We start from the raw sequence: 16,737 nt of genomic DNA, 5'->3' as shown, positions 1-16,737 counted from the left end.
CCGAAAAGTGACTTGTGCAACTTTTGTGCAAACTACAGCTTGTTCACCAGTGTTACTGCAGCTGGAACAAAGCTGTTTTTATAACGTTTTGTTTTACAAAATGGGACTGACAACCTCCGTCCAGAGGGGAGAAACTGAAATTCACTGTGCAAAGGGTGTAAACTATCATTTAAAATGGTCGTGGCTATCCGCTGTAACTGCCTGGTGTACAGGGAAGAAGGGTTCAGCTGTGGCTCACCTATCAGCTTACTTGACCATTTCACAATTTGATTCAATGCGTTCTTGTTTTTAATAGAAAGGCTTCCAAACCATGACACCAAAGAAAAAGATAAAATAGACTCAATAAAGGCACGATAAAAAAGAATCATCATGGTTCTGTCATGGTTCTGAGGATCTGCAACTTTCTTCATTCCTTGGATCAGGAGTCGGCAACCCGCGGCTCTGGAGCCGCATGCGGCTCTTTAGCGTCGCCCTAGTGGCTCCTGGAGCTTTTTCAAAAAAAAAAATTTTCTTCTTTTTTTTTCTTTTTCTTTTTTCCTTTTTTTCTCTTTTTTTTCTTCCCTTTTCCTTTCCTTTTTAATCTCGACATTTCGACTTTTTTCTCGAAATTGTACTTCAACATTAATCTCGACATTTCAACTTTTTTCTCGAAATTTTGAATTTTTTCTCGAAATTTTGACTTTTTTCTCGACATTTCGGCTTTTTTCTCAACATTTAGACTTTTTTCTCGACATTTCGAATTTTTTCTCAACATTTCGCCTTTTTTCTCGAAATTTTGACTTTTTTCTCGACATTTCGGCTTTTTTCTCAACATTTAGACTTTTTTCTCGACATTTCGAATTTTTTCTCAACATTTCGCCTTTTTTCTCGACATTTCGATTTTTTTCTCTAAATTTTTACTATTTCCTCGACATTTCAACTTTTTTCTCGGAATTTTGACTTTTTTCTCGACATTTCGACTTTTTTCTCGACATTTCACCTTTCACCATTTTCCTTCATTCTCCTTCATTCTAAGGCTGATACAAGACTTTTCATTTTTTGCGGCTCCAGACATAATTGTTTTTTGTGTTTTGGTCCAATATGGCTCTTTCAACATTTTGGGTTGCCGACCCCTGCCTTGGATCATATTAGTCCAGTAAACCTGGCGTCACCACTTTGTGGACGAGGTTAAACGCTGAGCCACAGACAACATCATGGTGGTTGAACAGGTCAGTTACATTTAGATGAAACACCAGCAGGATTTCAGAAGAGGTTATTGATTATTTGATCAGATAAGTTCTGGAGATGAAGGGAGGGGAGGAAGAGGAGGAGGGAAAAGAGAAGGAGGGAGAAGAGGAACAGGGACAAGGAGAGTAAGAGGAGGAGGACCTCAGACTTCATTCTGTCCTGGAGCTTCTAGTCGCTGTCTCCTCAGTGGATCTATTCATCAGATAATTTGTTGCTCAGTTTTGGATCAGAGGTGTTTTCCAGCTGCAGGTAAGTTCTTCTCTTCCACACCTTTCAGAAACCCTTCAAAATAAGGGCCAAGTTAAAGGTTTACCAGTGGACTTACATGGACAGATGAAAGTTTGGTCCATTTCACCTGGTAATTAATGATAACTACTACTAATACTGAACTACCAACATTTGACGTTATAATGACCATGATTTTTTTATTTTATTTTTTTTCATTGTATTTTTTTCTTCTGTGCATGTTGTTTTTTCTTTCTTTTTTTAGCTACTTTTATTATAGTGATTGTTTTTTTTTTTCATTGACTTTTTTTCTTCTCTACTGTGCTTGATGCCTTTCGTTTTAGCTACTTTTATTATTGACTCACTTGTCTTTTAATTACTTATATTGACATACTCTTATATCTCAAGAAGAAGGGTATATACTGTATATATGTATTATTGTTGTTATTATTATTATTATTGTTATTGCTATTATTCTTTTATATATCGGATATTCTTATATTGCAAGAAGGGGCCGGACTAGATAAGCATTTGCTTCTTCCTGTCCCTTCTTGAACAAAACTGGTTGTGCTTTATAATTGTTGTTGATGTATGGGGTGGTTTTTTTTATTGTTTTGTTCAAGATGAATAAAGATCAAATCAAATCAAATCAAACTAAAAGGTAGTTAAATGGAAATTAATCAGTGAAATTTAAACAGCTCTAAACTGGTTTCCGGTTTTATTGACTCTGGTATCTGATGATGTTTTTGTCTTGAAGTGTCTTTGTAACTTTGTTCTGTTGGATCCAAACAGAACCATGACCGCAAAACTCTCCCAGTACCAGCAGCTTCTGCAGCAAACTGGTTTAACTGGAAACAAGCTAACTGTGTTTGTCAGACACACAGCGTTGGTTTCTGTAGGGTTGTTGTCAGGGAAACCAGCCTATTAGATTAGAGCTGGTATGAAGACAGCTGACCGGGCCTTAGACTGAGCCCTGACTCAGACTATTGACAGGGAACCTTCATCACAATGAGACGGTTTGTGTTTAAGGAACAGAGAACAAGAAGTTTGGTTTTCTACAGGCATCAGGTTTCAGATTAAATACAGCGGAGGTCATCAGGGTCCAAACAGACTGTCAGAACCCAGAACCATGTTCAGCAACGCTGGCTGGAGATGATTCCACAAAAACAACAGGAGGGAGATCTTCAGAGGAGTTTGTTCTCCACCCATCATCCTCTTTGAGCCTTTGGGCCACGTCTGGCTCATACAACACATGCCGAAATCCATGTCTGGTCCAGTTGATGAACTTCAGAACATGTCTGGCCCACAACCGACCAGCATCGCAACTGAGCAATGAGAGCCAAAATAAGCCCAGATCAGGCACAAATGTTCTTTACAGAAAGAAAAAAAAAACCTCTTTGACTTTATAAGAAATAAAGACGTAAATAATATAAGATAAGATTATCCTTTATTTCTCCCTCAATGGGGAAATTCACTTTGTGTAGCAGCAGTACACTTAACACACACATGCAGGGAAAGGGTAAAAAAAGTAAAAAATATATAATTACAAAATATAAACAGCATATACATTGGAATGAAAAATAAAAAAGTAGTGCAGTACGGGAAAAGAACGAAGAAAAAAGCAAAAAAAGCAGGTATGATGTGTGTGAGGTAGACAGATATTGCACGTTGTTATTGCACATCTTGTTACTGCACATGTTATTATTGTCTGTAAATGAAAATGTCAAAAACACCTGATGTAAAATAAGGTGCATAATAAGGTTAGAATGGGTTTCTGGAGAGCCTGTTTGAGATTTCACCCAAACTTCTTTTGATTCAGATAAACAAACGTGACATCGTCTTTATCAACACAAACTGTGACCTGTTACACAGTTGTAGATGCGTCTCTGATTTAGGTCATTTTATGTATAATTTTTGTATTACAGTTCATTTTTTTTAAGAGTTTAACAGTTTATTTAAGAAGTATTTTGGAACATTTTGATCAAAATTATATTATTAAAGCAACTTCATGTAGCAGCAGAATTTTTAAAAATGTAAATAAGGAGGAAACTCCATCTGCTGTTCTTTTTCAGATCCATCTGTCCCTCTGTCCAGATGAGTGAGCAGCCTCCTCCATATCGTCCCTTCTTTCCTGAAGGACCTCCAACCTCTGGTTTCCCTCCAGGTATGTTTGTCTTTTTCCAGGAAACTTTGGCAATGTTGTAAAATGTTAGAAGCTAGTTAGCGTTGAGAAGTTAGCATCCATGAGCTGCAGGGCTCCCTACTGGAGTTTCTGGAAAAGTTACAGTTTGTAAAACATATTCTGCACCTTTTCACAAGTTACCACAGTCTGCCGAGGTTTTAATAGAACATTTTGTTATAGTTAAAATACCCCAGCAGTTGAGCAGCTGGTTTTAGGGGGAGGACTAAGTCATTAGGCCCCACTCCTCTCTTCTGAGGTAAACTCAGGGGCGTCAATTGGGTATGGCAAGGTATGGCAGCCGCCACACCTTGGCTTCAAGGGAAAATGTAAATGTTTTTGTATTGATTATTCTATTATTTAATACGTATAAAATAACTACAAATGCAAATCAGAACAACATGATCGATTTCACTAGTTATTTTACACTGCAAAAACTCAAAATCTTAACAAGAATATTTGTCTTATTTCTAGTTAAAATGTCTAATTTTTAGTCAAAGAAATCTCATTACATTTAAGACAAGACTCAAAAACTCAAAAAACAACAATTTTCACCTGTTTAAAGTAGATTTTCACTTAAAATAAGTTTTCTTGTAATGAGAAGATAAATCTTGTCCCACTGGCAGATTTTTCTACTTATTTCAATTGAAAATTTACTTGAAACAGGTGAAAATGGTCAAATAAGTTCTTTTTCCGGCGATGACTCTTGTTTTAAGTGTAATGAGACTAAAAATGACTAAAAATGAGACATTTTAACTAGAAATAAGACAAATATTCCTGGTAAGATTTTGAGTTTTAGCAGTGTGAGCAAGACTGCAATTGAAAAAGTTCCAGTTTTCTTGACCACACAGATAAACTACATAGCAGACTTCTGTGATGAGTATTTGCTGGGCGTGTTGATTAATACTTAAGTTTTGTGACTCGTAACCTTGCCATACCTTAGCTTCGACTGAATTGACGCCACTGGGTAGACTGTATGAAAGAACTGGACACACTCAGTTTTCTAAAGAGAAACTGTCATTTTACAGCACGACAGGAACATGCTGACAAGAGCCAACTCCACCCAACTCAGGCGAAACCAAAAATGGGCAAATGGGTGTAGCAAGCACCCATTTGCGTGCACACCCCTTGTGGCCCAGTTTTACGGAAATGTTAAAGAACGCTAGTAGGTCAGCGCCTTTTGATTGACAAGCAGTGGGCGTGTTCCCATCAGCTTCTCGGGTAACATGACTGTGCCCCGCATGATGAAAAACTGGCTTCAAAACTGGTCTACACAAACCAATCGGTCATGTGACCTCATAGTTTTTTTTTTTAAATCTGTGGTTCCGACCTAGTTCTTTTAGTTTACATTCATCCTGATCGAATCTGTCCAAACATCCTAATCTGAAGCATCACCACGAAAGCATGATAAACAAGTGCTGTCAGAGCTGAAGCAGTGACTCGCAGACGTCTGTTGGGACTGGCGGTTCCTTGGTCAGTTTCCTCGGTCGACCACGCCTACTGATCTTCTGTCTTTAAACATAATTCCTGATAATTCTGTCTTTAACGTTACTGGTAAAATGTATGACTTTACACTTGAAGTGACTCGATGTGATCGTGTGACGTCTTGTGTGTCCACAGCTTTCTACTCGCAGCCTTCCGTCTTCCCTGGCTCAGCCTACCAGGTACCCAGCATGCACTTCTGCAGCTTCCTGTTCAACAAATATCACATGACTTATAACAGCTAGAACAGTTCAGAACACATTTCAGACAGCAAAATGACAAAACCCTTTAATGCTGCGTTTTTCAACCATACTTGACTCTTCTTTGGGAAACAAGACTATCTATTTCCTTGGCAGACCTTCCCTCAGACCTTCACAGGTGGAGATCCCGCCTACTACAACCCTGGAAATGTAGGACACGCTGTGATGCAGCCAGGTTACCGTGGCGACAAATTTGAACCCCCTCACCGGCCAAAACAGACAGGTATACTGCAAAGGTGCACACCAGCGATGTGTTTCAAACATAAATGTCTGTAGGCTACTGGTTAGTTACCGGTGGGTGATGTCACTGACAGTGTACGTGATGGAGCCTGGCACTCGAGGCGGTAGTGGCGGCGGCATTCTTGGCGGCATTGGCTCGTATCTGGCGCCGTGTTCCGCTGCTCTCTGCTGCTGCTGCCTGTGGGACATGTTTGGTCGCTGAAGACCCTCATCAGCCTCGTCACCTGTCAACAAAATGGTCTATAAATAAATACAGAAATGTTCAAATTCAACAAAAAAAAGTTGTTCTGTGATAATTCTTCAATGAATTTTTCCGCATTACAGATGGATGTTGAACAGTCGAACCTGGAGGGTGAGGGGGCTATTCGCACTGTTGTTGCCGTTTAGTTTAACACCGTCTCATAAGAAAGTCACATGAACTCTTAAAGGAGCTTGAGGCTCCTTTTAAGAAATGAGACTCTCTAGCGCCACCCTTCACCACGACGGCCGTTGGGGGTACTGCAGCCAACAGTGAAGCCGGCACGGGAGAACGTGCATGCAGCGTCATGTGACGTCACATCCGCAGCCCAGCGCGGGAAATTCGGGACCGAATTGCAGCACATTTTGCAGCACACAGCCTGTTCAAGGCAAAGGAGAGATGCACTAGAGGGCTCATTCTTTTGGGTTTGGAACGCTTCATCTGACATTATTACTAGAAAACTTAAAATGTATACTGATTTTTTTCATAAATCCTGCCTCAAGCTCCTTTAAGCCTAATTCATACCTCTCTGTCGATTTGATGGCGTCACAACGGAGAATCTTCCCCTCAATTCAAACTCTCCTCTGCAGACCTCTCTGTGGCCTCCAAAATTCCTTGACTGGGCATTGCGTTGACGCAGACATGGGCATGTAACTCAATATGCTAATTTAGTTCACATTTGTGGTAACTTAGTTTGATGCAAGTTGATTACGTTTTATCAGGATCAGAGTAGAGTGAAGAAGCAAACACACACCAAACATGCATCTTTTCATTGTATAGCTGCCGTCAGCTGCTGGTTAACCTGGGAATGTTCTGGTTTAGATAATAATGGCCACATGTTAACTGACAGTGACTAGTCCATAGTTCCTTTCAAAATAGATTTTTAATTAGGGATGTCGAGTATCAATTAGGGATGTCGAGCAACTAATTTGGTTTCAAAATTCACAAGTATTAATCAACACATAAAACTCGGTGTAAGCATGACTTTCTGCCGTTTTACGTGGTTTAGATCAATGACTGTGTGCTGAGACACCCCCTTATGTGGGGGCGTGTTGGGCTAGTCCGTGTCACCTGACAAAAACCTGAAACGTGAGTTTAAAACCAGCCAAATTCATTCAGAAAGTGCAGATCAAACCTCTCAACCAACAGAACTAAGAGTACAGAGTGATGGTCTGAGCATGGCAGAGCGAATGGAAGTGTGCTGCTACATTCAACTGATAACGGTCAGCAAAAGGTGTCAAATGAGAGTTTCACGCTGTAGCAACAAAGAGATTATTGTCCACTAAAGTTATGAGGTAAGAGGTTATGAGACCTCCCTGCGTGGACGGCTCCCCGGTACCGTTTCCTCACCTGGGCCCTCTGTGCTTAGCCATGTCTACACCGTGTGTCTGCGTGTGTAACTTGGGTGAACTGTGGTGTGCTTGTGTCTGTCTGTGCGGGGAGGGAGGGGGGCATTAATACGTTTTATGTTTGGTTTATGTAAAGCACTTTGTGTTGCATTTTATGTATGAAAGGTGCTTTATAAATAAAGTTTGATTTAATTTAAGAGAAAAGAAAAACCACACTGCTGAAAGAGTACAGCCATCTACTGCAGCTGCTGCCCTGCAGGACTTGTCACAAATGCAGAGTATATGCAGGCACCCAGGAAAGCTTTATGTCTGAACACTTACTTAAATTGGGTATAAAAATCCTACTTGTATATAATGCATATAAGAGATAGAAGCTTCCACAGAAATCAGGTCAGTAATTTTTTTAATGACTATTTGTGGATGAATTAAAAATTCACAAGTAATTTACCTATACCAAGTCATATTCTAATTCAGCTACCACAAATGTTATAATTTTGCAAAACGAAATACATTTAATTATAATGCTCTTAATAAAAGGAGTTGCTCTCCAGGAAGATGTGGTGGCTCTTAAAAGAGCCGTTGTGTGTGTTTCCACTGGTCGGTTAGGTTAACTAAGCCCTCTCTCCGCGGATGCGGCGGGCCAGCTGGATGTCTTTGGGCATGATGGTGACTCTCTTGGCGTGGATGGCGCACAGGTTGGTGTCCTCGAACAGGCCGACCAGGTAAGCCTCGCTGGCCTCCTGCAGCGCCATGACGGCGGAGCTCTGGAAGCGCAGGTCGGTCTTGAAGTCCTGAGCGATCTCTCGGACCAGCCGCTGGAAGGGCAGCTTGCGGATCAGCAGCTCGGTGGATTTCTGGTAGCGGCGGATCTCCCTCAGAGCCACGGTACCGGGCCTGTAGCGGTGAGGCTTCTTCACTCCGCCGGTGGCCGGCGCGCTCTTGCGGGCAGCCTTGGTGGCCAGCTGCTTCCTTGGAGCCTTTCCTCCGGTGGACTTACGGGCGGTCTGCTTGGTTCTGGCCATGGCTGATCCTGAGGACTGTCTGTACGACTTCTAGCGAGACGTGTGGGGAGTGAGTCGCAGACGGCGGCCTTTTAAAGAGCCTGCCGGCGCGAGGTCTGCTCTGATTGGTCCAGAGCTGTAACGGCGGGAAAGAATGCTGCTCCCCTATTGGATAGATTTGAAAATTCAAATTAAAGCGCCAAAGGGACGTTGACTAACGGCTGCCGAGGAGAAGAGGATTAGTTTTCTCCTGTTTTAAAAAGAGATGAAAGTCTTTAGAGTTAAAAAAAAAAAAAGAAACAAACTGGTGTATTGTATTCTTACCTTATACAGAAGTAATAATCTTTACATTTTAGTTGTGAATATTTTGGATGCCCATTCATTGTTTGCAATTGCAGTTATTTAGTTGTACTTCTTGTGATTTTAACCATAAAGGGGCTTGTGTTTGTATTTAATTGTTTGTTTTTTGAATGAAATAAAGAATAAAATGAAAAAATGAAAATGAAAGAAAACACCATAATCTCAACTCAGCCAACTGTTGATTTAACTCAGTTTTTTCCATATTAGTGGGTTAAATCGCCTGCTAATAACATCCCTGATGAAAAACACAACCTGTATGATGTTTTGTCCAACAGTTTTACATCAACTACTTCTTCTATAATATAGATTTAAATTAAATTATATCCTGCGTATTTGATTTTCATCATGGCATATTCTCAGTACTATGATCTGACTCTATTTATTTAGTATGAAGAGTATGAGGAATGACTAATTCACAATTTTTATAGTTCAAACTTAATTCCAAAAGTGCTTTATTTCCCTTGAAGGAAATAATTGATGTTAAAATTAGATTAGATTGTCCTTTATTCCTCCCTAAACTAATTTATACTGTGTTGGTGTACAACATTAACACTGTAAAGTATTAAATAGTAACAGTAAGGAGTGTTTATGCAGGCCAAGGTTTAATGATCTGCTGTGGTGAAACCTGGAGATTATTTGCTTGTATTGCCATAAACTGAAATCAAAACCAGCTTGCTGAGAAATCTTGTAGTAAAGATAAATAAATCAGTGTAACCATAACCACTACTGAGATTCCTCCCAGAGATTATCGGTCAGGAACAGCTCTCAGGAGGGTGTGATATCATCAAAACATAAAAAGCAACCACACTTCCACTCAGAACATAAAAGCACATTAATATTAAAATAAACATGAAATATAAGGTTAAAAAAGAGCATATAAAGTGGTAAGTGTGTGAGTGTGTGTGTGACTGATATCTGATAAAGTGGAAAAAAAGAAAAGTATTTTATATAGAGATTATTTTAGTATAGCACTAGTATTCGTATATGGTATTTATAATCTGTTCGTTCAGTTAGCAATGGTAATTTGTTAAACCTTTTATTAAGAACCTAAAAATATATATATATATATATATATATATATATACATATACACACACACAATAATACGTCTATATGTACATAAATCAAATATACAAAACCATAATGGCGTCGTCAAAATGTCTTATTTTTTAAAATAAAAGTCAAATTAAATCTCAGCAGTTGTTATTGATGCTGTGATTGAAAATCTAATCTCAGCAACTTCATCATGGTAAAAACATAATTTAGAGCCATTTTCAAGGATCAATCTCTTAAAAACGCATGTTACTGATTATTAAAGTACTTTCTGCAAAAATTATACCATCAAAATTATTGCTTAATATGTTATTGTTGCTCCACGACTTGACTTCTACACTTTATACCTAGTTTATATCTAGTTTAGAGTACAAATAATACCATATATCTAGTTTAGAGTACAAATAATTCACCCTTGAAGAGTTAAAGGGAGATTTGATTAAAACTTTCTTTTTAGACAATACAATCTTATTCGGACCAGCTCTCAGGAGGGTGTGGTGGCTCTTAAAAGAGCCTTTGGTGCACGGAGTGCTGGCCGGATCAGCTTTTACTTCTTGGCCTTCTTGGCTGCGGGTTTCTTGGCCGCAGCTTTTTTGACCGCGGGTTTCTTCGCAGCCTTCGGCTTCTTGGCGGCGGGCTTCTTGGGACTCTTCTTCACCACCTTCTTCGCAGCTTTCTTGGCCGGAGCCTTCTTCGGGGACTTCTTGGCTGCTGGTTTCTTCGCTGCCGGCTTCTTGGCGGCGGCGGTCTTCTTGGCCGGGGTGGTCTTCTTGGCAGCGGGTTTCTTGGCTTTAGCGGGAGCCTTCTTCTTCACCACCTTCTTCACCGGCTTGGCGGGTTTGGGCTCCTTCTTGGCGAGCTTGAAGGATCCGGAGGCGCCGGTGCCTTTGGTCTGGCTCAGGGTTCCCTTGGTCACCAGCTTGGTGACGGCGGTGTTGATGCGCTTGTTGGCCTTGGCGACGTCGACCCCCTTGGCGGCCAGGACCTTCTTCAGCGCCGCCAGGGAAACCCCCTTGCGCTCCTTGGACTCGGCCACGGCGGCCACGATGAGCTTGGGGATGCTGGGACCGTCCTTCTTCGCTGCCCGGGCAGCGGGCTTCTTCTTCGGGGCTTTGGCCGGGGCTTTGGCCGGCGCTTTGGCCGGGGCGGCTGCGGGAGCTTCTTCTGCCATGTTCTCTGGTCGCTGTTCGTCTGAACGTGTTGCTGCTGGCGACAGGAGGCGGGACTTATAACGGACATGAGAACCGTGGAGAGACAACGCACTCCGCCGCTCTGCAGCCGCCTCGAGTGTGTCCACACTTGTGTTTTCTCCACCACGTTTCAACACGATTTATTCTCCAAAACCAACGTTTTCACACACAAATGTTACTTAAATAGAAATAAAAGTCCCCCTTCTTCACGTAGGGCTCGGTCCTGTCTTCCTGGACGTCGTTTTACACTTTCAGCAGACTTCAAACCTCTCGGATACGCGCTGGTTTCGTGCAGCGAGCAGCGACTTTTCTCCACATTTCGTCTCCTAAAATGTCTAAAAACGGGTTATGTGGGATGTTAAAGTGTCGTATTTGTTAGAAAAGACCCCCGTGGACAGGATCCCGGTGAAAAGTCTGCGTTGGGGGGATTTGATGAGCTGTAACGGGAACGTTTTAGCCGGCAGTAAACACAGGGACGCCGTAGACTGATCAGCCGCTCAGGACCATGGTTTCTGGATGGATCCTGGAGCAGACTTGGCGTATCCAACAAATGATCGAGGAACATTGAAGACGGAACAATTATTTTACTTTTATGATACATCTGATGCATCTTTTTGTTCTTAGGGCAAAAGATCCAACTATGTTTTTATTGATCATGTTCTCAAATCTGATCAACTCCATCCATCCATCCCCAAAGGGAAATTAAGTGGTCATAGAAGTCATTGAATGAAATACTTAAGTAGATAAAATAGGAATAAAATACAGAAAAAGGCACTTAACATCCCCCTGCACACAGAGACCCAAGATAAGGTGCAAACGTATACAAATATTGTATGAATGTGATATATAATATCAATATGCCAATAACATTTTACTTCAGATTACCCTTTGTTCAACATTTTATGATTTACTCGGAGAAACACACTGTTGAAATTATGTTTAGACTCATTGGCTTCAATTTGATCAAACATTTATTTCATTTTTTTTTATTAAATCATTGATTTGATCCTGATTTTATAGAATTTACTGAGTTTTAAGACTTTAACATTTCTGACAACCTGATAATAGTCTGAGGAATAAATGCGTTACCGCAAAGACAAAGAGACCAGAGGACATTATAGACCACCAGCTATAAACCTTTCATGGTAAAGCTGTGTGTGTGTGTGTGTGTGTGTGTGTGTGTGTGTGTGTGTGTGTGTGTGTGTGTGTGTGTGTGTGTGTGTGTGTGTGTGTGTGTGTGTGTGTGTGTGTGTGTGTGTGTGTGTGTGTGTGTGTGTGTGTGTGTTTGTAGTCTGTTATAAGGCTAATCCTCATGTGAGATTAGATTAGACATCCTTTATTCATCAGTGGGGAAATTCTCTTTTCGCAGCAGCAGTACACACAACAAGTATATACAGTGGAATGAAAATAAAAGTAGTGCAAAAAAAGCAGTTAGGATGTGTACGAGGTGTAAAGATATTGCACATATTGTTATTGTCCGTCTACTACTGGAGCAGGCCTGGTTGTAGAGTCTGGCAGTGGGGAGGAAGGCCTATCTCATCGCGGGTGCCGAAGCTTTAGTATCACTTTAGTACCGCTGTCCTTTTACTTTTTTACATTTTCACTTTATTTCATTATAATTACCGGTATCCCAGTTTATTGGTTTCTAATTCCTGATTTTATATATCTGGGTCCCTAGAAAGCACCTAAAAACAGTTTGTATTGTCCAAGATACTATTGAATTGAATATTTCTATATTTATTTGATCTTTTATGTCTTATTTCTCTGTCGTTGTAAGTGCTCATGAGTCCCCAACTTTCCTTGGGATCAATAAAGTATCTATCTATTTAAAAATAGATTTCTGGACCAAAAAACAATTTCCATCCATCACATGGTCATAATCATCTGGTAGAAAACGTGTGTTCCTGTTCCTGGTGCAGCTGTCTACACAACTGAATATTAAACTAATTTAGATATTCAAACTAAAGGAGCATTTGCATTAATATTATGAAAAGATGATAAACTATATAATTTTCATCTATTAATGATGGTGGATACACATTGCAGTTATGTTTTTTCCCCAGTAATTATAAAGATACGATAAGATAAATTAAATTGGAAGATGCATACTAATCATGTCAATTCTAAATTAGCTAAATCGATAGCCATATTATACAAGGTAAAAGCTATGTTGAACCAGCATGCTTTATATATTTTGTATTGTACTATGTTTATTCCCTACATTACATACTGTTTAGAAATATGGGGGAGTGCATATTCTACCCATACTAAACCGATCTTTATTCTTCAAAAAAGAGCGGTAAGGATTATCACAAAATCAAATTATAGAGAACCATCAAATGAATTATTTATTAAATTAAGGGCATTTAAATTCATGGATTTAGTGGAATACAAAATAGCATTGATAATGTACAAAATGTTCAACAGATTGTTACCTAGTAAAATTGTAAGCATGTTTAAAATAAGAGTAAGTAGATATGAGCTTCGAGGGAAACATGATTGAAAAACCAAAGTCTAGGACTAAAATTAAAGATCAATGTATTACTGTAAGGGGTGTAAATATATGGAATGCACTTGATGAAAAATGTAAGATGTGCCAGTCGATTCATGCATTCAAACGTTTGTTTAAGTTTAATGTGTTTGAAAAATATGAGGGATCCAGTAGATGATACTATTACGGAATTATGTTTGGGATTGTGTAAACAATATGATTTATTTGTATGATGTTTTGTATGTTGCGATCTGAATAAGTTGATCATGTGAGAAGGGTAGGCGTAAATAAGCAATAGCTTCAGCCTATTCCTTTTCGGTTAGGTCTCTTTATTATGTGAACTAATGCTTTCTGTTGGTGTCTAAATTCTGAATGACCTGGCCGAAATAAATATATTTTCAATCATTCATTCATTCATTCATTCATTCATTCATTCATTCATTCATTCATTCATTCATTCATTCATTCAGATACAGGTCAAATACATTTTTTTGGATTTTTTATGAAACTCATTCTTCAGTTTTAGCCATTAACCGACTAATTACATATAGTCCATTTTTTATTATGAAAAAATTACATTAGTGAAAACCAATGTCTACAGCAGGTTAAAGGAAAATAAAGTATTTAAATCCCAAGTTTCAGTTCTGGCTCTGAAAATCTCACTTGTTCATTTCCATGAAAAGTTTTGGACAACAATCTTAGTATGAACGGATGTGAAAAAGGAAGTGTGCAGTCGACTCATCTGGACGTAGTTTGTTGTATACTGACGGTTGACTTTTTATTACAAAATATAAAGTATTTATACTGGGAAGGCAATATTGGGTTTGATTGATATTCTGCAGACTTTAACATGTACAGGACTGTCTCAGAAAATTAGAATATTGTGATAGTTCTTTATTTTCTGTAATGTACGGAGCCCCTCTGGTGACATTTGAAAAAAATAAAATAATGCGTGGCCACGCATTAATAACTCGTGGCCACGCATTATTAATACGTGGCCAAGAGATAATCAATGCATGGCCACGCATTATGTATCTCGTGCCCACGCATTGTTTTACTCCTGGATGGCATTATAACCTACTGTCTGGACTTCGTGGATGCAACTTCCTTGGTGGGATGGTTATTCATCATTAATAACGGTAATTATAGTCTATTTATATTAGAGAGCAAGAGTATTGTCATGGCGAGTGTAGTAATACATACATTAGTATGACAAACTTCTCCAGAATCTCTAGGTCACCATTATCCACTGTGAGAGGGTAAATACTCAGTTTGGAGAATACAGGTGTGGCCTCTGGACATATGTCCCATGTCTGCCAAGCAGTTTTCTTGCCCTTGTTACGGAAGGCTGACACAGTGTCGCATCCTGTAAATGCGTGGAAGAATAGCATTCATGGCAAGTTCATGGCAGCCATCTTGAACACTGGACTTAGAATTTTATAATCCTACTTAAAACCCAACTTTAATAACCCTACTTAAAAAGGTTAGGAAAAAAAACATTTTCATATTAGCCTACAATATTCACTGAACAACAATCAATGTTCAAATGTCTATTTCTCCCACGAGTCTGTAAAAGTACCTATATGCTATATGCTGTATTACGAGAACCGTAGTAGATACAGGCATGTATTTGGTACCAGAATGTCCGCAATGCCCAAATTTATAGTCGCACTCAATATATTTATGGGGCTTAAAATCGATGCATTTCGAGTTATAAAGGAAAAACCACATTTCTGGGCGGACATCTTGGATTTTGGAGGCCGTCCCCTTTGAATTTTGCGTGGCACGCGGTACTTTTGAATAGAGTGGGGTTCGAAGAGTATGTGTACCAATTTTCATGCTTGTATCCGCAACTGGCTTACAGTTTAAGATTAAGATTCCCAGAATATTCTAATTTTTTGAGATGGGATATTTGAGTTTTCTTAAAATGTAAGCCATGATCAGCAATATCAAAATAAAAGGCTTGCAATATTTCAGTTGATTTGTAATGACTCCAGAATGTATGACATTTTTGCATTACAGAAAATAAGGGACTTTATCACAATACTATTCAAATTTTCTGAGACAGTCCTGTAAGTGTCACCAAGGTGTATTAGACTGGAAGATGCTTCTGGCAGACATAATCACTGGTAGAGGCTGAAAGATAATGATCTAGTGGATGGTTTAAGTGGACTGTGATGAAAACTACACGCACATAAATCCACATATTAACATAGGTCGCTCTCAGGAAGATGGGGGTGGCCCTGAAAAGGGCCGTTGTTTTGGAACCACCAGCTCTACTTGGAGCTGGTGTACTTGGTGACGGCCTTGGTTCCCTCGGACACGGCGTGCTTGGCCAGCTCCCCGGGCAGCAGCAGCCTCACGGCGGTCTGGATCTCCCTGGAGGTGATGGTGGAGCGCTTGTTGTAGTGAGCCAGACGAGACGCCTCGGAGGCGATGCGCTCGAAGATGTCGTTGACGAAGGAGTTCATGATGCTCATGGCCTTGGAGGAGATGCCGGTGTCGGGGTGGACCTGCTTCAGCACCTTGTACACGTAGATGGCGTAGCTCTCCTTCCTGGTCTTTCTCCTCTTCTTCCCTCCCTTCCCGGCGGTCTTGGTCACCGCTTTCTTGGAGCCTTTCTTGGGCGCGGACTTTGCAGGTTCGGGCATTTTTCCTCTCTTTCAATAACGGTCGGAGATGAACTCCTCTTCTTCTTCTTCTTCTTGTAGTTTCCGGCAGACTAGATGCCTTTCGGCACATTGCTGCCTCCCACAGGTCAAGTCCAGAACAGTCAAAAAGATCAGAAAGAGCAGCTCAGAACTACAGCTGGAGTCCTGTTGCTGCCATAAACTGAAGGACTGCTTTCACAGTCCTTGGTTTATTCTCTTTGGGGTTAAGCAGTGTCTTAAGTGTAACTGTACTTGGGGACTGCCCTGCTACTGCTGTAAACAATTTCTTCCTCTCCTCTGCGAACTGGCTGCACTCCATAAGGACATGCCTCACTGTTTGATGTTCCCTGCACATTCCACAAAGTCCATCTGGATGTTTCCCCATCTTCAGCAGGTCCCAGGCCAGCCCACAGTGCCCCAGCCTTAATCTTGTCATTAGCACTGCTCCCCTCCTTTCTGATTCTTGAAAGCTCAGCCCTCTCTTCACATTTCTCTGGATGCTGAAGTAGTGCCTCCCCCTCGTTTCCCTCTCCCATTCCTCCTGCCATACTGCTGTTATTTCCTTTTTTATGACGGTCCTACATTCATACACTCCCATGCCCACCTCAACATCCACCTCCCTCCTCAATGCCATTTTTGCTGCCGCATCTGCCCTCTCATTCCCTTCCACCCCTACATGGGCTGGCACCCAGAGGAACCCAACCTCCCCTCTTGCCTTCTCAATCTTATATAGCAGCATTAACAGTTCCACCACCAGGTCTGAACGCACTCCCAGCTTGCCTTCCCTCAAA

At 40.5% G+C, this 16,737-nt stretch overlaps 4 protein-coding genes across 4 annotated transcripts; 1 reads left to right on the top strand and 3 right to left on the bottom strand.

Annotated features, from left to right (window-relative positions):
• Positions 1 to 1,363: 1,363 nt before the first annotated feature.
• LOC133459273 (cysteine-rich and transmembrane domain-containing protein 1-like) lies at positions 1,364 to 5,887 on the top strand. The gene is made up of 5 exons (XM_061739148.1): positions 1,364 to 1,476; positions 3,525 to 3,616; positions 5,252 to 5,295; positions 5,470 to 5,596; positions 5,688 to 5,887. Exons 2-5 carry the CDS (start codon positions 3,547 to 3,549, stop codon positions 5,813 to 5,815), a joined length of 369 nt encoding a protein of 122 aa, XP_061595132.1. The 5' UTR covers positions 1,364 to 1,476; positions 3,525 to 3,546; the 3' UTR covers positions 5,816 to 5,887.
• Positions 5,888 to 7,607: 1,720 nt separating this feature from the next.
• On the bottom strand, positions 7,608 to 8,973 carry LOC133459990 (histone H3). Its single transcript, XM_061740447.1, has one exon. The coding sequence runs from the start codon at positions 8,220 to 8,222 to the stop codon at positions 7,812 to 7,814; it is 411 nt and encodes a 136-aa protein (XP_061596431.1). The 5' UTR covers positions 8,223 to 8,973; the 3' UTR covers positions 7,608 to 7,811.
• Positions 8,974 to 9,716: 743 nt separating this feature from the next.
• On the bottom strand, positions 9,717 to 10,821 carry LOC133460000 (histone H1-like). The gene has a single exon (XM_061740457.1). The coding sequence runs from the start codon at positions 10,783 to 10,785 to the stop codon at positions 10,162 to 10,164; it is 624 nt and encodes a 207-aa protein (XP_061596441.1). The 5' UTR covers positions 10,786 to 10,821; the 3' UTR covers positions 9,717 to 10,161.
• Positions 10,822 to 15,571: 4,750 nt separating this feature from the next.
• Positions 15,572 to 16,053, bottom strand: LOC133459996 (histone H2B 1/2-like). Its single transcript, XM_061740453.1, has one exon. It carries the CDS (start codon positions 15,944 to 15,946, stop codon positions 15,572 to 15,574), a length of 375 nt encoding a protein of 124 aa, XP_061596437.1. The 5' UTR covers positions 15,947 to 16,053.
• Between the last annotated feature and the right edge of the window lie 684 nt (positions 16,054 to 16,737).

This window comes from Cololabis saira, chromosome 14 (genome assembly GCF_033807715.1).
Source record: "Cololabis saira isolate AMF1-May2022 chromosome 14, fColSai1.1, whole genome shotgun sequence".
NCBI classification, from domain to species: domain Eukaryota; kingdom Metazoa; phylum Chordata; class Actinopteri; order Beloniformes; family Belonidae; genus Cololabis; species Cololabis saira.
Note: the sequence above shows the minus strand (reverse complement) of the source record. Positions and strands in the feature narration are given on the sequence as shown.

Excerpts from the sequence above, each read along its gene's own strand:
- LOC133460000 (XM_061740457.1), bottom strand. The coding sequence starts at position 10,785 with ATGGCAGAAGAAGCTCCCGCAGCCGCCCCGGCCAAAGCGCCGGCCAAA.
- LOC133459996 (XM_061740453.1), bottom strand. The coding sequence starts at position 15,946 with ATGCCCGAACCTGCAAAGTCCGCGCCCAAGAAAGGCTCCAAGAAAGCG.
- LOC133459990 (XM_061740447.1), bottom strand. The coding sequence starts at position 8,222 with ATGGCCAGAACCAAGCAGACCGCCCGTAAGTCCACCGGAGGAAAGGCT.
- LOC133459273 (XM_061739148.1), top strand. The coding sequence starts at position 3,547 with ATGAGTGAGCAGCCTCCTCCATATCGTCCCTTCTTTCCTGAAGGACCT. Across the intron at positions 5,296-5,469 it reads TCCCTGGCTCAGCCTACCAG|ACCTTCCCTCAGACCTTCAC; the intron begins GTACCCAGCATG and ends TTTCCTTGGCAG. Across the intron at positions 5,597-5,687 it reads TCACCGGCCAAAACAGACAG|TGTACGTGATGGAGCCTGGC; the intron begins GTATACTGCAAA and ends TGTCACTGACAG.